General features: G+C 32.7%; 1 protein-coding gene across 1 annotated transcript; it reads left to right on the top strand.

The window, feature by feature from the left end:
* The first annotated feature begins 1,029 nt into the window (after positions 1–1,029).
* Positions 1,030–17,161, top strand: LOC143261998 (uncharacterized). Its single transcript, XM_076528020.1, has 3 exons — positions 1,030–1,125; positions 2,233–2,551; positions 16,976–17,161. Exons 1-3 carry the CDS (start codon positions 1,118–1,120, stop codon positions 17,159–17,161), a joined length of 513 nt encoding a protein of 170 aa, XP_076384135.1. The 5' UTR covers positions 1,030–1,117.
* The last annotated feature ends 71 nt before the right edge of the window (positions 17,162–17,232 follow it).

A 17,232-nucleotide genomic window follows, 5' to 3' on the forward strand; every position in this document is an offset into this window, starting at 1 on the left:
CATGAAATAATATCACGTTGTTCGTTTCAACAGACAGCTGTTATATTATGTATAAAAAAATAAAATACTACTAATTTATCAAATTTAACCAAAGTAATACATGTTTGCTGGCTTTAAATGGACTTACATCATTTTCATAATTAGTCAATTGTAATAATCATTTAATTTCAATTATGAAATTTTAAATATCATTCGAAATATATTTTCTATTAATCCATATAATTTTGTTTATTAATAATTACAATAAATAAAATAGGAGTCTCGTTTCTTATTTTGAACATTAAATATATTTATATATTGTTAAACTTAAAATAAGATATTGTTATTATTTATTTACTCTCTTTATGTGGCGGTGTTTTGAAATAGTCATGATGCACAGGCGTTACATAATGTAATAACTGTTTCATATCCTTATATTTTTCGTATGTAACAGATCTCTCGGCATCGCTATACAAAGATGACATTTGAAAACATTAATTCCACTTGGATATCTCCCGCATCACTATACCTGCAGGAAAATTCTTCATACCATCGAATGCCCCCTTTCATGCTAAACAACTTTTGTAGGAACATGTTTTCGATAACTTCACCCTGTAAATATATCCAATAACAAAGGTACTGTAAATAACCAGGCCCTAATTAGTCCCCGTAGGTTCTGCTTTCCCTTGCAAATCATAATTTTCATCAAGGCTCGGTGCGAGCCTGTTTACGATGGTTCCTTCAATTGACTCATTTCCACTAGCTCGGCCTAATCCGCCGCTGTTCTTTTTCTTTTAATTTAACCGAACGAACCGATCCTTGTAAAATCCGTATGACACGACCGGTCATCGCAGGTACACGTGCTTACCTGATAGCCGGCCGCGGTGGCTAATGATTTTCCACGGGAGACGTTTTCATACCTGGCGCATTTTTTTTCGGGTAGTATCCTTTTGTCATTGTTCGTCTTTGCTGATTAGGACGTTCTGTCCTTTAGCAAGGACAGTATAAATACCCTGCCGATGTCAACGGAAACACTCATTCTGTGATCAGTGCAGCAGTGATCAGTGCGAAGACCTCGGCGAATTTTCTCAGTTAATTTTCCCAGTGAAGTATAGTGAGAATTTCTTAGTGAACTAAAATGGAATGGTACGTACATTTTTGCTATATTCTTCCGCGAACATTCTTCAGTCACTTGTTTTGACTAATGTTTTCCGTGTGTCGGGTATAAGAAAGACAATTTATTTTTACGAATTTAAATATTTATAAATAAAATATATTTTTCATCGAGATATGAGTCAACCTCTATTTTGGCCGGATACGGAGAATTCTCCCTAATTGACGCTCGGATAGTGCACGAAGATGGACAAGTCGGGAAGAGGAGATACGATTATTCAAATTTGTAAATTGAAATCTTGAAAATTAGAAAATTTAAATACTAGATAATTTAAAAAATGTACATTTATATATATAGAAATCGGAGAACTTAAAAATCGTGAATTTGTAAATCAAAGAATTTTGAAATTAAAATGATAAGATTTAGAAAATTTGGGAAGCAGATGATTTAAAAATTTGTAAATTTAAGAGTCGGAAATCTTAAAAAGCGTAAATGCAGAAATCAAACAATTCAGAAATCGAAACGGTAAGAACTAGAACATTTAGAAACCAGTTGATAACAATTAAAATTTCAGAAAACTGAAAAATCGTGAATTTATAAATCAAAGAATTTAGAAATTGAAATCTTAAAAATTTGATCATATAGAAATCAGCTGACTTCGAAATTGTAAATTTATAAATCAGAGAATTTAAAAACCGTCAATTTGATTTGAATTGGAATTGGAATCTTAAAAATCAGAAACTACAGAAACCAGATAATTTCGAAATTATGAATTTAGAAGTATGCGCATTGAAACATCGTGCCATTCGAAACGGATGGATCGAGAAATTGCAAGTTTTTCGGAACGGAAAAATGTGTTTAATCCTGGCGTATAGATATTTCCAATCTATTCGCTTATAAAAACGAGTCGTCTACAAAGTTGTCGATTCACCGATAACTATAAAAACGAGCCGCGAGGCTCGAGTAATCGTGTCTCCTCTTCCCAGATTGTCCATTTCTGTGCGTAATCCGAGCGTCAGTTAGGAAGACATTACTGTATCTCCAAACGTTTCTGGAAACTTGATTCGATTAAAGCTTCCGTCGTTTAATATACCGTTTAATATTACATGCATACTAATTAATTGTTTCTTTTCGTTCAGTTCCAGAACTAATACTGAATCCTGCATTGAGTGGGGCTCCATAGAAGGTGGAGAAATCGAGTTCGAGTCTCTGACGGAGGATACTTTGGAGGGAGCATTACAAGTAATAAGGAAAAGCTTTTTCCCCAACGAGAGCATCTGCAAAGCCGTAAATCTGATATCGGCGCCTTGTAGCGTCAGAGCGCTCGAGGAGCTCTGTGTGGAAATTGCTAAAGACGGTGTCAGCATTGTTGCAGTCGACGTCAAGACTGAGGAAGTTGTTGGTGTTGTTCTCAATAAAATTAAGATATTGAGAGATCATCCGATGCCGAGAGATCCTGTAACTAACCCGCGACGTCCGTGTGGGCGCCCACCGTTTCGTCGACATCGCCCGGTCCTCTGGCGACCTTGCCAAAAGAGTTGGCTTGAAAGATTCAAGGATAATTGCGTACATCACCGGGCCAGGGGCTACGTAGATTTTCTGATTGCTATACACAGCAAGATAAATTTATTCAAATATTATAATATTGATTGTATTATGGAGTTGATGTTCCTGGCTACGCTGCCGGAGATGCAGCAGCGAAAAATTGGCGAGGGCTTAGTGTCCGTGTCCGTGGAGGTTGCCAATGCGCTGAATAATGGACAGCAAGTGAAAGTACCGATATCTGACACTGGAATTAATAGCGTGATCCATAATTTTCTGAGCATACCGAAGTTAGTGACTGCAATCATGACTTCCAATTACGCGCAGATCATCGCGAGGAGGTGCCGCTTAAAGGTCTTGGAAAGGATTAATTACAGGGGCTTTCGTTATAGTGACGTATCGTTCCGCAAGAGAATAGGGAAGGAGCATCGTGACTTCACTGTTGTAGCCAAGAAAATAAAGAACTAATCGACGGTTCAGAAGATATCGCAATGTCAAGAAAATTATATTTTATTTAGTATTTGCTTGTATTTAACAGGATTTCTATAATTTCGACCGAAATTGTCAATTATTATCTTCGAAATTATCATCTTTGAAATTATTAATTCTGAAATTATCATTTTCGAAATTGTTATCTTCAAAATTGTTATCTTCGACATTGATATCTTCGAAATCATTATCTTCGAAATTACTATCTTCGAAATTATTACCTTCGAAATTATCCCAGAAATTATTCTAGAAATTATTATTTTTGAAATTGTTATCCTAGAAATTACTATCTTTGTAATTGTTATTCTAGAAAGTGTTGTCTCCGAAATTGTTGTCTTTGGAAATATAATTCTCGAAATTATTATCTTTGAAATTATTATCCTTGAAATTATTGTCATTAAAATTATCATCGAAATGATTGAAATAACACCAATTGGCCAAAATATATTCGCTATGCAATCTCGTCGATGTAACACTTATCAATGAAAAGTGTAGAAACAAAACAATGAAATTTATACTTTTCTGCCAGGTTTCTCGTCGTTTCAGCCACTTCATGAAGGAACGGAGATCAGGCACTCGCGATCGGGCACTAATACTAAATAATCCAAACGGCGCGAAAGCGAAGATTTCACCCTTTGAAATGTATCTAAGAACACCATTCTACAGTTTTTTTTGTTAACAAAGTTACGGTATTTTGAATTTCAGAATTTCATTCGGAAGAGAATCCAAGGTGCTATACGATGGCAAACAAAAATCATAGATCAATACTTTCGGGCTCATTCGAAAGGGGAGACTTCGTTCGTTAAAATAATTGTGATTGCGTTTGCCAAACAATTTTTTGAACCACTCAGATCTATGCGAATATGAGAAATCGACAGGACGGAACCATTTTTATTTACAGTGCAGGGTATTAACGAAATAAAATTTATAAAACAGGAGAATTAAGATGCTACGAAACTGGGAAATTGGACTTCTAAAATGAGTAGAAAAACACCACCCTACGATATTTTTTAACGAAGTTATGGTATTCTGAATTTCGAAAAATGTTCGCCTAGAATTCCACGACCTCAGAAATCACATTAATCTTGTATACTTTTTTTCAAAACTGCTATAAATTTGCAACAAAGTATCGCAGATCAACGTTCTTGGATTCGTTGGAAAGGGAATACTTCGTTCCACAGAATCACGGTGATTTCATACGCCGGAGAAACGTTTCGAACTTATCAGAAGCACGCGAATTTGAAAAATGACCAACAAAGTTTCATTTTCGCTTATCGCTCGAGTTCCATCGAACCATTTTTCGTTTCGTGCGATTTATGGTATAGTGCCGGCCGTGCGTAGAGCCAAAAATATTCGCGCTGAGTCGGAAATGTGATTATCATGTTCGCGCGACCTTTACGAAGGCGGCTGGCCACCCCCGGCCGCCGAAATTCAATTGGTCCAGCAAGTTTCGGTTGATCCAGCGAATCAGAATTTGGTGAAATATCGTTGGCGCACTTGTAACAATGACACGGAGTCACTACAGCTTCAGATGATCGCGATTAGGGCAAATTTCGCAGGAGTTAAACGATTACGCTGATTCTGGCTCGTGAGCACGCGTCGCGACGGATAATTTACGATTTTTCGATGATTTTTATGTCGAAATTATGAATGTCGGACAATTTTATTTCATAATTTTAATTGCTCCTGAACAAAAAATTTTCATCCCCTTTTTATTTTCTGCACGGTGAAACTGCCCCTTTAACAACGACATCCTGATGTTACCCCTTTTTCTTGTATATTTTGCAAATTTATCAGGTATTAAAATAATGCGTATAATAAAATTTGAACTTTTTATCCCCTTTACCTATTTTCTTTTAGAGCGGAACAGCCCCTTTTTAATTGCGATATGTAGATGTTACCCTATTTTTGTATATGTTATCAAAATTCTCATGACATTAAAAAGCTGTTTATAACATAAATTAAATTTTTCATGCCTTCCTTACTTTCTTCAGGGTGAAACTACCGCCTTAATAACGATGTCTAGATATTACCTATCTCCATGTTTATTTCTAAAATTTTACCGTATATTAATAAAATATTTGCAGTGAAAATTAAATGTTTCATCCCTTTTTATTTTTCGTAGTACGAAACTACCCCCTGAATGAATGTGGTATCTTGTAGATGTTTCCCTCTCTGCATAATTATTTCTACAATTTTATTGGATATTAAGAAATTACTTCCAGCGAAAATTAGATTTTGCACCCCTTTTTATTTTCTTTGAGATAGAACTTCCATATTTTTAAAATTGCACCAGATATTAAAAAAATTTAAGATAAAAATTTAAAGATATTAAAAAATTGAATTTCTTTCCTTCGTTTATATTTTTAAGGGTAAAACTATCCCCTCCTTGCTCGAATGATATATATTCGATATGTACTAAATATTCAAAAATATGTTACAATAAAAATTGAATATGTTGTCATTTAAAACAATGCAGTCATATAATGTAACAAATATAAATTTTCTGTCTCGTGTAGAATTTATTAACGACAGAGTATGCTAATCAACATGACAATGAAAGAAATCGTATTTCAAGGGGTTAATTACGTCGGAGAATCTGTAAAATTTTTTCTCCGAGGAATTTATAAATAGCCCGAGGCTATACGAATATTAAAAACTTTATAATGAAGGGATCGGAATAGTTGAATTTTGTGGAAGGGTAATTATTCCTCAGACGAAGTTTGGTTGTTGACAGGAACAGCGATTCTTCGAACGAAATTTAAAATAAAAATTGAAATATCATAAGAATTTTATATTGTTCAACATTGTTGATAATCATATTTTATCAATTTATAATGGTAAATAATATAAATTATAACAATAGTAAGTTCTAGCCAGACCACATAGCTTATGTTAATTTTATAGCAATTACAATTTGAACGACACCAGTTAATGTTAGATTAATACGAATTTTAATTTCAGCAATGCTAATGCGAAAATTTACAGCAATTTGAATTTCGATGATATTAAATGATATGTTATTAAGGAATTTCAATAAAAGCAAAATGTCGAAGAATTTTCAGAGTTGTTGTATACTGTTGATAATCAAATTTCATCAATTTATATTGTCAATTGATTGTACAAAAAATTAAAATATACACGCGAATATTTACGCTAATTTCACGCACTATATTCTCGACATATGTAAATAACAATCTCAATCGCCTCTCACTTCTCAATCATCAGCCGATCATTGAATACATTGATTTTCACTTCTCTCGCATCATTCGATTCCGCAGTTATATCAATTATACAATTTTAATAAAAATAATCCCGAAAATATTATATAACTAATTAAAAATTGTTTCAATTATTGTTTTCATTCGTGATACACTAAATACGTAGCTTTCTCGTTATTAAATAAATGAATTTCCTTGTATATCAATTATGGAATTTATATACATCCATATTTCGGTTTCGTGAAATACTAAATAGAATTGATTCTCATATTATACAATAATTGAATTTTCGAACGTGATAATTATGGCATGGAACTCTTCGGAATTATAGCTGTGTTTGATTATTGAAGCACATTAGCGAGCCGAGAGATGACCAAGCAATATTAATTATGATTTCGAAAGTTTTCTTTTCGAAAGAAAATTACTGCTATATTTTTAGACACAATTTTTTTAACTTTATATTTATGTATATATGTACAAGAAAACTTTAATTCTGAAGATTTCTACTTAATTACCAATGAAATAATTATCAATTATGAATGATTTGAAAATTAAATAAACATTGAGACAATCTTTAACAAAAATGTACGTGTACATATCCATTTATTACTAATGATTTTATTCTCCACGATCTTCATGAAACTTCTTTGAAAATAGGTTTTAATAATTATTTCATATAAGTTCGTAACTAAAATAAATATTATAATTAAAATAAATATATTTATTTATGGAAAATGTTTTCTGTTCTTGATTTTCACGTAACTTCAACCAATGTAATATTTAATTATCATTACACATAAATTCAATTTAAATGAATGTTGAAATAATCGTAAGAATAATACGCGGTTGTATTTGTTTATAGAAGGTGATTTTCTCTCGTTAATTTTCATCGAACTGCAGAGGAAATAATAATAATAATAATAATTATTATGAACAAATTTCATTAAAATGGTTCCCAATTATTAAAAGGAGAATACGTTCGATAATGAATTTCTCCTGACGAATTGCACAGAGATTATTACAACAACAAATGTATATTTTATATAGACATGTAAAATCAGTGGCCTAATCGAAGCTTATCAAACATTCACGAAACCAGTACGAAATAATCCTTGCGCTGATAGCTGGCTCATTATCAATCCATCAAATCCATAATCCCCTATGCAACAAATACGACGTGAACTCGAAAGTCGATCATTCTCTTTCTCGTCGATCAATACCGTTGAGAGTTTCGCAAAATTTTCCGCGAAAATCTCGCATCAAACATAATTCCGCTATTCGAGTTTAGTTAAATGTGAATTCGAGCCGAATGATTTCGCACGATCCATCAAATGATAAATGTCGTCGACTGTAGAAATACTATACATTAAAAAATCACAGCAGAAGCTCAATGATTGTAAGAATCGTTGTAATACATGGCAGAATTCCGATACATGCAAAATACAATTAAGAAGAAAATGATAGAAATATTAGAAACTTGACGAAATACAATAATCAAATATAAAGATAGTAAAATGTAGAAACTATATAAATTCAGTAATCAAATGTAGATATATTCAAATATGGATACTATTTATTATATATTACTATATATATTATATTTATTATATTATTATATTATAATATAGATTATTAATATACAACAAATATAAAATTTACTGAATTTTTGAATTCATGTAGCTTCTACATTTTAGTATTTTTATATTTGGCTATATGTATAAACAATATAAATAGAGCATACGTAATAAATAAAGAAATATTAAAAATATAAAAACTGCACGAATGTAATAATCAAATATAGAAATACTAAAGCCATAGAAACCACTAAAATGCAACTGGCGAATATAGAAACACTAAAATATAGAAACTACGTAAATGGAATAGTCAAATACACAAGAACTAAAAATTTAAAAATTATGAAAGATGCAAAATAGGGGAAAACTATAAAAAAAGACCGGTGTAAGTTGTGATTACGAAAAATATAGAGTCTACAGAAAATGCAATAGTCAAATATACAAGTACTAGAAATTTAAAAATTGTAAGATATGTAAACTGGGGGAAAACTATAAAAAATACCCGCTGTAAATCGTGGTAGTACTAATATAAATGACAAATAAAATTAATAACTAATTACCAATGATCAAATATAGAAATACCAAAAATTTTAGAAAGTGTAGAAGATATAAAATAGGCGGGGAATATAACAAACAATATTATAAATGATAAAATTATCGTTATCATCATTTTACACTTTTAAACATTACACGAAGCAAAATTGTGTAACTTAACAAAAAAAAAATTATTGTGTGTGTATTATACTATTTTCTATATTTAATATACATATAATTGGGTTGATGGTTTTAATCAATCATCTTCTCCTAATAGCATGTAATTACAGTCGCATTACAATATTCATCATACTCCAATCACAATCACAAATGGCGAGTTCTAATTACATTACAGCCAATATCGTATAATATTATATGTACATAGTCACCTTGTCACCGTCCACTCACCACAAACCACATCCAGTCTCTCACGAAATCAATATTAGCTTATAAGAAATTTATATTTCGACAACAGGAAACAATAATACCTCTCATCATATTAGTTTATGTCAATTTAACAGCAATTTGAATTTTAACGACACTAATTAATGTTAGGATAATATGAATTTTAAGTTCGAGAATATAATATTTTAATATATATACTAACATATATAATAATAATTTAATAATATTTTTTGTACAGAACTTCAACTCTCATGCTATTAAATAATATTTTTTGTTCAGGTATTAAAGCTCCAATAATATTGAACGGAATTATAATAACATCGATACGAATTTTATATTAAATTTATGGGATATATGATGCTCAATGTTATATTTTCATATGATATTGTTTAAAATTGTCTCATATTGTTCTTTTTAACAATGTTTGTTATATGACGTACAATGATTATTTATTGATATCACATTTATGAGGAATTTAGATATCAATAATTACTATCGCATAAATAACGATAACTAGATTGTTGCATCATTAAAATATTTGAATAATACAACGAGGAACTCAAATTTCCATGATTTTAAATAATGTTTAATTTATTAGGAATTCCAGGATCAATAACATTATACACAATGTAATCGTACTAAACCATTCTTATTAGGTTAATGCATAATTTAATACGGTAATAATGTATTAAATGCTGCAGCAATAAAAAAATATAAAAAATGTAAATTTGATAATATTATTAATTATATATATTTTATATATAAATATATATATATATATAATTAATAAAATATTATTAAATTAACATTTTTTATATTTTATAATATATAATTATAATTATGTATATATATATATATATATATATATATATATATATATATATATATATATAATTATACTATATAATATACAATATAATAATTTAGTATAATATACAGTATAATATATATATATGGTATATAAATATATATATATTATACTGTATATTATACTAAATTATTATATCGTGTATTATATAGTATAATTAAATACATTTATACTGTATATCATACTAAAAACTGTACATTATATATAATATAATGTAATACATTAAATACTATTTCTAGTATTTTACATAATTGCCAAAAGCTGAGTAATTAAATTATGTTACGTTCGCTATCAGCATAGTTATATTTATTGTATTTATTGCATTAAATACATTGTATCATCTTGCGCGACATGATGAAAATGCCGCCAAAGTGAAGGCATCAATTCTCTAAATATCATGCTATGTGCTATAATTTTAAATAATTATATTCAGAACATTAATATGACGTTCTTTATGCTGCGGGCGAACGTGTTAAGCAATGATCCAAACGCCACGGGTTGAAATGACCTCGACGGTCCATAAACCAAAAATAATATTCTTCCTAATTGATCGCATTTTTTAATTCGAATCTTAACCGTTAGAAGCGATACGCAATTTCAATGCGTTCCTTTTAACGCTGCCAAAAACCTGTTCCCAGTCACGTCCCACCAAAATTGATATTCCCCGCCGTCGCCACAAATTTCCAATAAACTCGCCGCACCAACAGCGCCGCCGAAACCGAAGAAGGAAAACTCGATCGACACTCGCGTGTTTCCCGGTAACGAATCGTCGCTTTCGCCACTCCAACCACGAGTGCAAACACTACCTAGCTGCATCACCGACACCTTTAGGTGCTGGATCGGGGTGGGGTGGGGGGTCGTCGTTGGTGTTCGCTAAAGGTTGCCTCTGTGTTGTAAATAAACGGCGCGACCCGATCGTACTGAAGATAGAAGCCAATCATCCAGCAGGATTTCTGGTTTCCTTTAGTTCCGTCCCCCTCCACCGCTTTCTTCCGTACCTTATGGAGCATAGCAGTACTATCCCCCCCCCCAAAAAAAAAAATTTGCCGGAAAGCGATATTCGGAGTACGTATAGACTAACGGTCGTAAGACGTTGCCCGCGACCATCGAAACCGTCTTCCGACGGTTAATCCGATACATGGAGTTGCGAAATTTCAGCGACACGGTTGTTTTTATGTTTCTGGTCTCCTGACTTCTGCGAACGGCGGATTACGATCGCCGGATATCCATCTCGGTGGACGTAGAATAAAGCAGACCCGATTTTCTGAAGCTTCGCAGATTATGGTATTCGGAAATAAAAGAATTTCGTAGCTTGCTTTCAAGAGCCTTTTAGAGTGTAACGTACGGAGAATCTTCCCACGAATTTTTTATATTCCCTCCTGAAGGCATACGCCAGGCTGGCGCCAGCCAGCCGGGGATTCATTTGTATATCGCGAGTCGAGTACCTCCGAGAGAGTACGACGACGAACATTTCTGGAGTCGGACCACATAGGATCATCCCCACTACCATTTTTCCACAGAAAAACTGACTATATAAAGGGCCCAAACGCGACCGGGAATTGGGCTAGTTTCGAGTCATTCGTCGACGCGGAAACATTAGTAACATCGAGTTTCAATTCTTCTTCCGCGAAAACTTACTTACAGTTGTAAAACCCAACGCGTAATAATTTAGTTTTTACCAGTTTTCTTTGGTTTCAAGTTTAATCATTTCCACCTCCTGTTTCAAACCAGTAGTTGGTATAACCCACCAAGATATATCTTAACCGCTCGAGGTATATCTTTATTTCTTTTCTAACCCTAATATCAATTTCTCCAAACACCTTATCCTAATTTTAAAGGTAGCTACCCGTGTCGAAATAAACATCGGCTGGTCTACGCACCTCATCCAAAAATTCCAATTACATGCAACCTCCGGCCACCCAAACTGCCTGGCCCTCGGCTCGTAACAAGAGCATGATAAGACGAGTAGTATTGTGGTCATTTAATCCTGAGATAGTAGCGTCTGAAAGCAGAGGAACTTAAATATTTTTGATAAATTATTTTCGTTTAATTTTAAATAGAATCGTACGTGTTTTGATGAAGGGCGAAGAAACGAATCCAACAAGTATAATGATTGAATACTTTCGATTGTTTAACCTCGATATGTTTGCGTTTGAAAGTTGATTACTTAATGTTTCGGACACGATATTGTTACAAGAATTATATCTCTTTTTTAATGTTTATGATAATATTGTTACGGCGACTTGTCCAAATCAAGTGGCTGTAATGTGAAACAGCCCTGTTGTGAACACCTCCTTAAAGAATAATAGAAGAGAGGGGTTGCCACGGAGGTGTGTTATCAACGGACAATCGAAGAGTCGGGATCGGACCGTCGAGCGGTCCAAAGATCTCAAACATAATTGAATTGAGTTGTATTATAGTTTATGTACTTTATTGTAAATAAAATGCCGCGACGCGAAAGAAATGCAGTAATTCGCAACAATATTATTGAATCAATTGTTTTCTCATATAATAAAGCACTCCTTAAAGTAAGTAGAAACATAAATTTTGTTTATTTATTGCACATGTCCTTTTGTATAATAAGCGATAAACAAGATAGTGACGAAATTTAACGTCACAAAAATAATCGGACAGTCCGTAGGTATAGGTGAACTAGTTTTTATCGATGGTATTATGGATAAAATGAAATATTTGGACATTTTTTAAAGAAAATTTAATTACAAGTGTTATAAATATGGGTGTACGTACAGTTTTAAGTTTTATTAGGACAGTGATCCTAAACACAAGGTCAGAATTGTACAGGAATATTTGTTAAACAATTGTCCAAAAGTACTGCATCCTTCTCCTCAATCGCCTGATTTAAATCCAATTAAAAATTTATGGGATCAACTGGACCACAAAATTCGTACAATACTTACAAAGACAACAACAAAGATAAAACAACGTTTGTTAGACGAATGGAAACGAATTTCGTCGGATTATTTAAATAAAGTCATCTGTAACATGCCCAAGCGATTACATGAAGTAATAAAACAAAAGGGTCAACCGACAAAATATTAATATTATGATAACGTGATTAAAAAGATTTTCATTTTATATAAAATTAATGTAATTCATTCACTGTCCGAATATTTTTGTGACGTTAAATTTCCTCACAATCTTGTTCATCGCTTATTATACAAAAGAACATGTGCAATAAATAAACAAAATTTATGTTTCTACTTACTTTGTATGAGAAAACAATTGATTCAATAATACTATCATAAACAATAAAAAGGAGCAATTGTTCTTGTATCAATATCGTGTCCGAATATTAATGCGAGTCACTGTATATATTCATTATACTCGTTGCATTTGTCTTTCGATGCTCTACAAGAATATCGGTAACAATATACAGAGTGTTGTATAAAAGTGTGCTGGAAACAGGAGTAGTCCTCAGGAGTAGTATCTTTTTTTCAGATACAAATATCAAGCGGATTACGAAAAAAAACCGAAAAAATGGACGTCGGATCTGTTGTACATACGAAAACCACACAATGGAGCGATAGAAAAAGACATATCCCTAGTTAACAATACATATGTAACAATAATTTAAACAATATTTATAATTGATTATGTTTTTCTTATTACATTGTCTATAATCATATTGTTCATAACTGATAATATTCTTTATTACTACTTTAGACAATATATTTGTACTACGTGACCTATAATATTATTTAAAAAAAATTGGTTAAGTAAACATTTTTATCACAATTAAATACAAAAATTACTTAACACGAAGATCGTCGTATGAAATTTTATATTCCAATCATATAATTGTAGTAAAAAATCGTAGGCAAATATTGTAGCTAAAATAGAAAAATATTGACATCCACAAAAAATAAGTACTTGGTCAATGAAAATATATAAAGTAAAATGTACAACTAAAATGTTTAGAATAAAATGTTCAAACAAACTGTTCGATAAACATGCTTAAAATAAAATGTTCAACTAAAATGTGTAAAATAAAGTATTCACAACCAATATGTTTAAAATGAAGTGTTCAAAATAAAATGTTCAACTAAAATTAACATCTACGAAAAATAAGTTCGAAACAATGCTTGTGTACGTCGATAGCGTCTGGTGTCGCATTTCATATCGACAGCGCATTCAAATTCAGGAAACCTCGAAAACATGAAAACACCGATTTTCATAAAAGTCGCACGAAGTTGTGGATTGTGGCCAACTCTTTGAGCGAAAAGTGCGACGTGTGGCGTCGGGTGTCATCTGTCGAAGGAACGTGCAAACGTCGGAATACAAAAATTCTCCCCTCCACACTCTCGCCGATCCCATCGCACACTCTAACCGCCATTTCTGGCGCGGCTCCTATCGGGTCCCTTATTTCGTCGACGAAAAAATGGGGAGGTGGGTGAACTGGAAGAATGCAGTCTCAAGCCTCCGCGACCTAACCCAGTGAAATGAATTGGAGGATCGTGCCCCGACCGTGAAAATCGACGCCAGAAAAATATTTTCCTGGCCTTCGTGCTCCGGGCAACGAACGATGCCGATCTTTTGCGTAAGCCGCTTCCAGATATCTCGCAGAGTCGCTGAGATCGCTCGGTCCCCGAAAAATTCCGTTGGAAAAGTCGTTCGCCCATCGATAGCAAAGATTTCTCGCAGACGGAAGTGGTCACGATTTTTTTTCTTGCGGATTTTAGGGTCGAAGGTTTAGGTTAGGTGGACGGGTTTTTATGGAGCTTGGTGGATGGCGTATGAAATGGAGGGTTCGGGGTGTAGTGAAAAAAAAAGATTGCAAATTGAATTGATATTTTATATTGCTAGTAATAATAAAATTTTTTATTTCATTAAAAAATCATTCAAATAATTCGACAAATTATTTATTTATTATTGCAAATGATAAAAAAAATATTTATTATGCAAATAAAATGTTATTTTTCATTTGGGTTTTAGAGAGGGACGAAAAGATTTAGAATACTATTTGCGCTGATATACATATGTATACTTAGTGAATAAATTTAGGATAATGTAAATTAAAGGGTTGGAACTTGAGTTCCAATATATCAATTACTAAAGAATTGAATTTGTATTACAAAGTTTCAATTATTTAAATCTCAAAATTTTAATTTTTTTAATTTTAATTTAAATATTAAGTTACACTTCTGCTTATGTCTACATGCTCCTATGTATTCAATAAATAGATTTTGGCTAGATTTTCTTTCTAATGTAAATTAAGGGTTGTTGACCAAGGTGATAATTACTGAAGGGGTGAATTCGGAGTGCATAGTTAATATTTAAAATAATTTCGAAATATTGATGAGTATTGATTTATTTTTGTCAATAGATTTAAGCTAGAACTCCATTTCCTTATAAATTTAAAGGTCCAGGGTTAATGACTGACGTGTATTAGTTACTGCTGAAGTAAATTTGGGGTGTAAGGTGAGTATTTTAAATTACTGTGAAATATTCACGAATGCTGATTTCAGTCAATAAAGGTCCGGCTTCCCTTTTCGATGTGAATGGAATGGTCGAGGGTTAATGACCGATTGATCGTGGGCAAAGTGAACATTTACAATCATTCCGGAATATTTCTGCATGCCGACGTATTTTTATAAAATCGACTTAGACCAGGTTTGCTAATACATTTCTATTAAATACGTTAAATAAATTTAAGTTAGCTTTCCTTTATTTTCTGAATCAGGGCGCCGAGGCTTGATGATAAAGATATCAACTATTGAAAGGGTGATTTTGAGGTGCAAAATTGACAGTTAAGATTATTCTAAGACACTCCCTGCGCTCTGATAATATTTTCTTGTCTACACGTATTCTGTAAGCAAGGGTTCGAGGTTCCCCTCTTGTACACAAGTTACCCAAAGGGGTGAGTTTGAGGTGCAAAGTTGGCAGTTTGTATTATTTTGGAAAGTTTGTTGATACTAATATTATTTATGTCATGTAAATTTCGGCTGGGTTCTCCTCTTTTTAATGTAAATCAGCTGGTTGCGGGGCGGTGTTGTACATCTAATTTACAGTAGGGACGAATTTTGGGGTGGAAAATTCACATAATTTTCGGAAGCTCGCAGATACTTACATATCTTTATTATGTAAGTTCATGTTGTACTTCCCTTTTAATATAAATCGGGGGATTGAGGGTTGAAGCTCCAAATGTTGATTGCCGAAAGGGTGAATTAGGGGTAGAAAGACATTTCAAACATTTTAGACGAATGATTCATTTCAAACATTTAATTGTAAACATTTTAGTTGTGTGTGTGTGTGTGTGTGTGTGTGTGTGTGATTATTTTAGATGATCATTTTAGTTAAACATTTTAGTGAAACATTTTATTTGAAACGCTTAAATAGAATGTCCTTTTGAAATGAATTTATAAACGCGTCTGAAAATATTATAGAAATTAAAATTTCAGAAAAATTAGAAGTCAGTGATGTTTTTGATGAAGCCGACTTACAATTAGAGAGTTTAATGATCCCTTCGAATGCCCGAAATATCTCTCTTAAGATGGAATTTTGCGGATCGGCATAATGGCTGATCTAATTTCACCGAATTACTCGCGCGACGGATTCTGGGACGATATGGGATTACCAAATCGCGTAATAACCTAATATTTCACCAGACTTCCCTCAGTCACGATGACAGTTTTCCATTTTCCTGGGCGCTTATGCCGCGAGAAAATACACGGGGTCGACACCAGCGCGAATGTTTAAATAAAAAGCGAGCAACGAACGCTTTCGGACCGCTTGTTGCTGATCGAGTATGTATAATTACCCCGACGTTATTGATACTTTTGGACCACGTTCGTAGTGTGCAATTCATTTTATTATTTACTTTATTAACGTCGATCACAGAAGTTACTAGGTAAACTGAAAAGTCACTAGCGAGGCACGACAAAATTGTCCATCAACTTTTAAAATATTTTGACCAGAAGTTTGCATAAAAATGGTTTAGTGATTATGAATAATATAATTTATATTAAATTTTTTAACGACGACCGCAGAAGTTACTAAATCAACCGAAAAACCACTAGCAAAATGCTGAAAAATTATCACAATCAACTACCAAGAATATTCGATTATTTTGCATAAAAATGGTTTCGAGACAGTGATTAATAATTTCTTAATTTTACTAATGCTGACCACGTAAGTTACTTGTTAGATAAACTAAAAAGTTAATAGCCAATGTTATGTTAAGAAATTAGCATAATATTAAGATGATTTATGGGAAGAGCGAATGTTTCAGAAAGTAAGATTTGCCTTTATACATGTACTCACGACTACTCTCGAAAATAGTCTGAGCACGAAAATGGGCACCGGATACATTACGATGACAGTCAGCTCCATCAACCGTGTTACGGCAGCGAGAGAGAACAGGAATGCGGTTAGAATCAGAAGTATCACCAGCTTCAACAGACCTATGATTGCCTAGAATTATAGTTCTGGTCATTACAACGTCATGAAAATTACTGGCTACCACATAAACGTACCCGCATAAAAATA

The sequence above is a fragment of the Megalopta genalis genome, unplaced genomic scaffold, assembly GCF_051020955.1.
Source record: "Megalopta genalis isolate 19385.01 unplaced genomic scaffold, iyMegGena1_principal scaffold0082, whole genome shotgun sequence".
In the NCBI taxonomy this organism is placed as follows: Eukaryota; Metazoa; Arthropoda; class Insecta; order Hymenoptera; family Halictidae; genus Megalopta; species Megalopta genalis.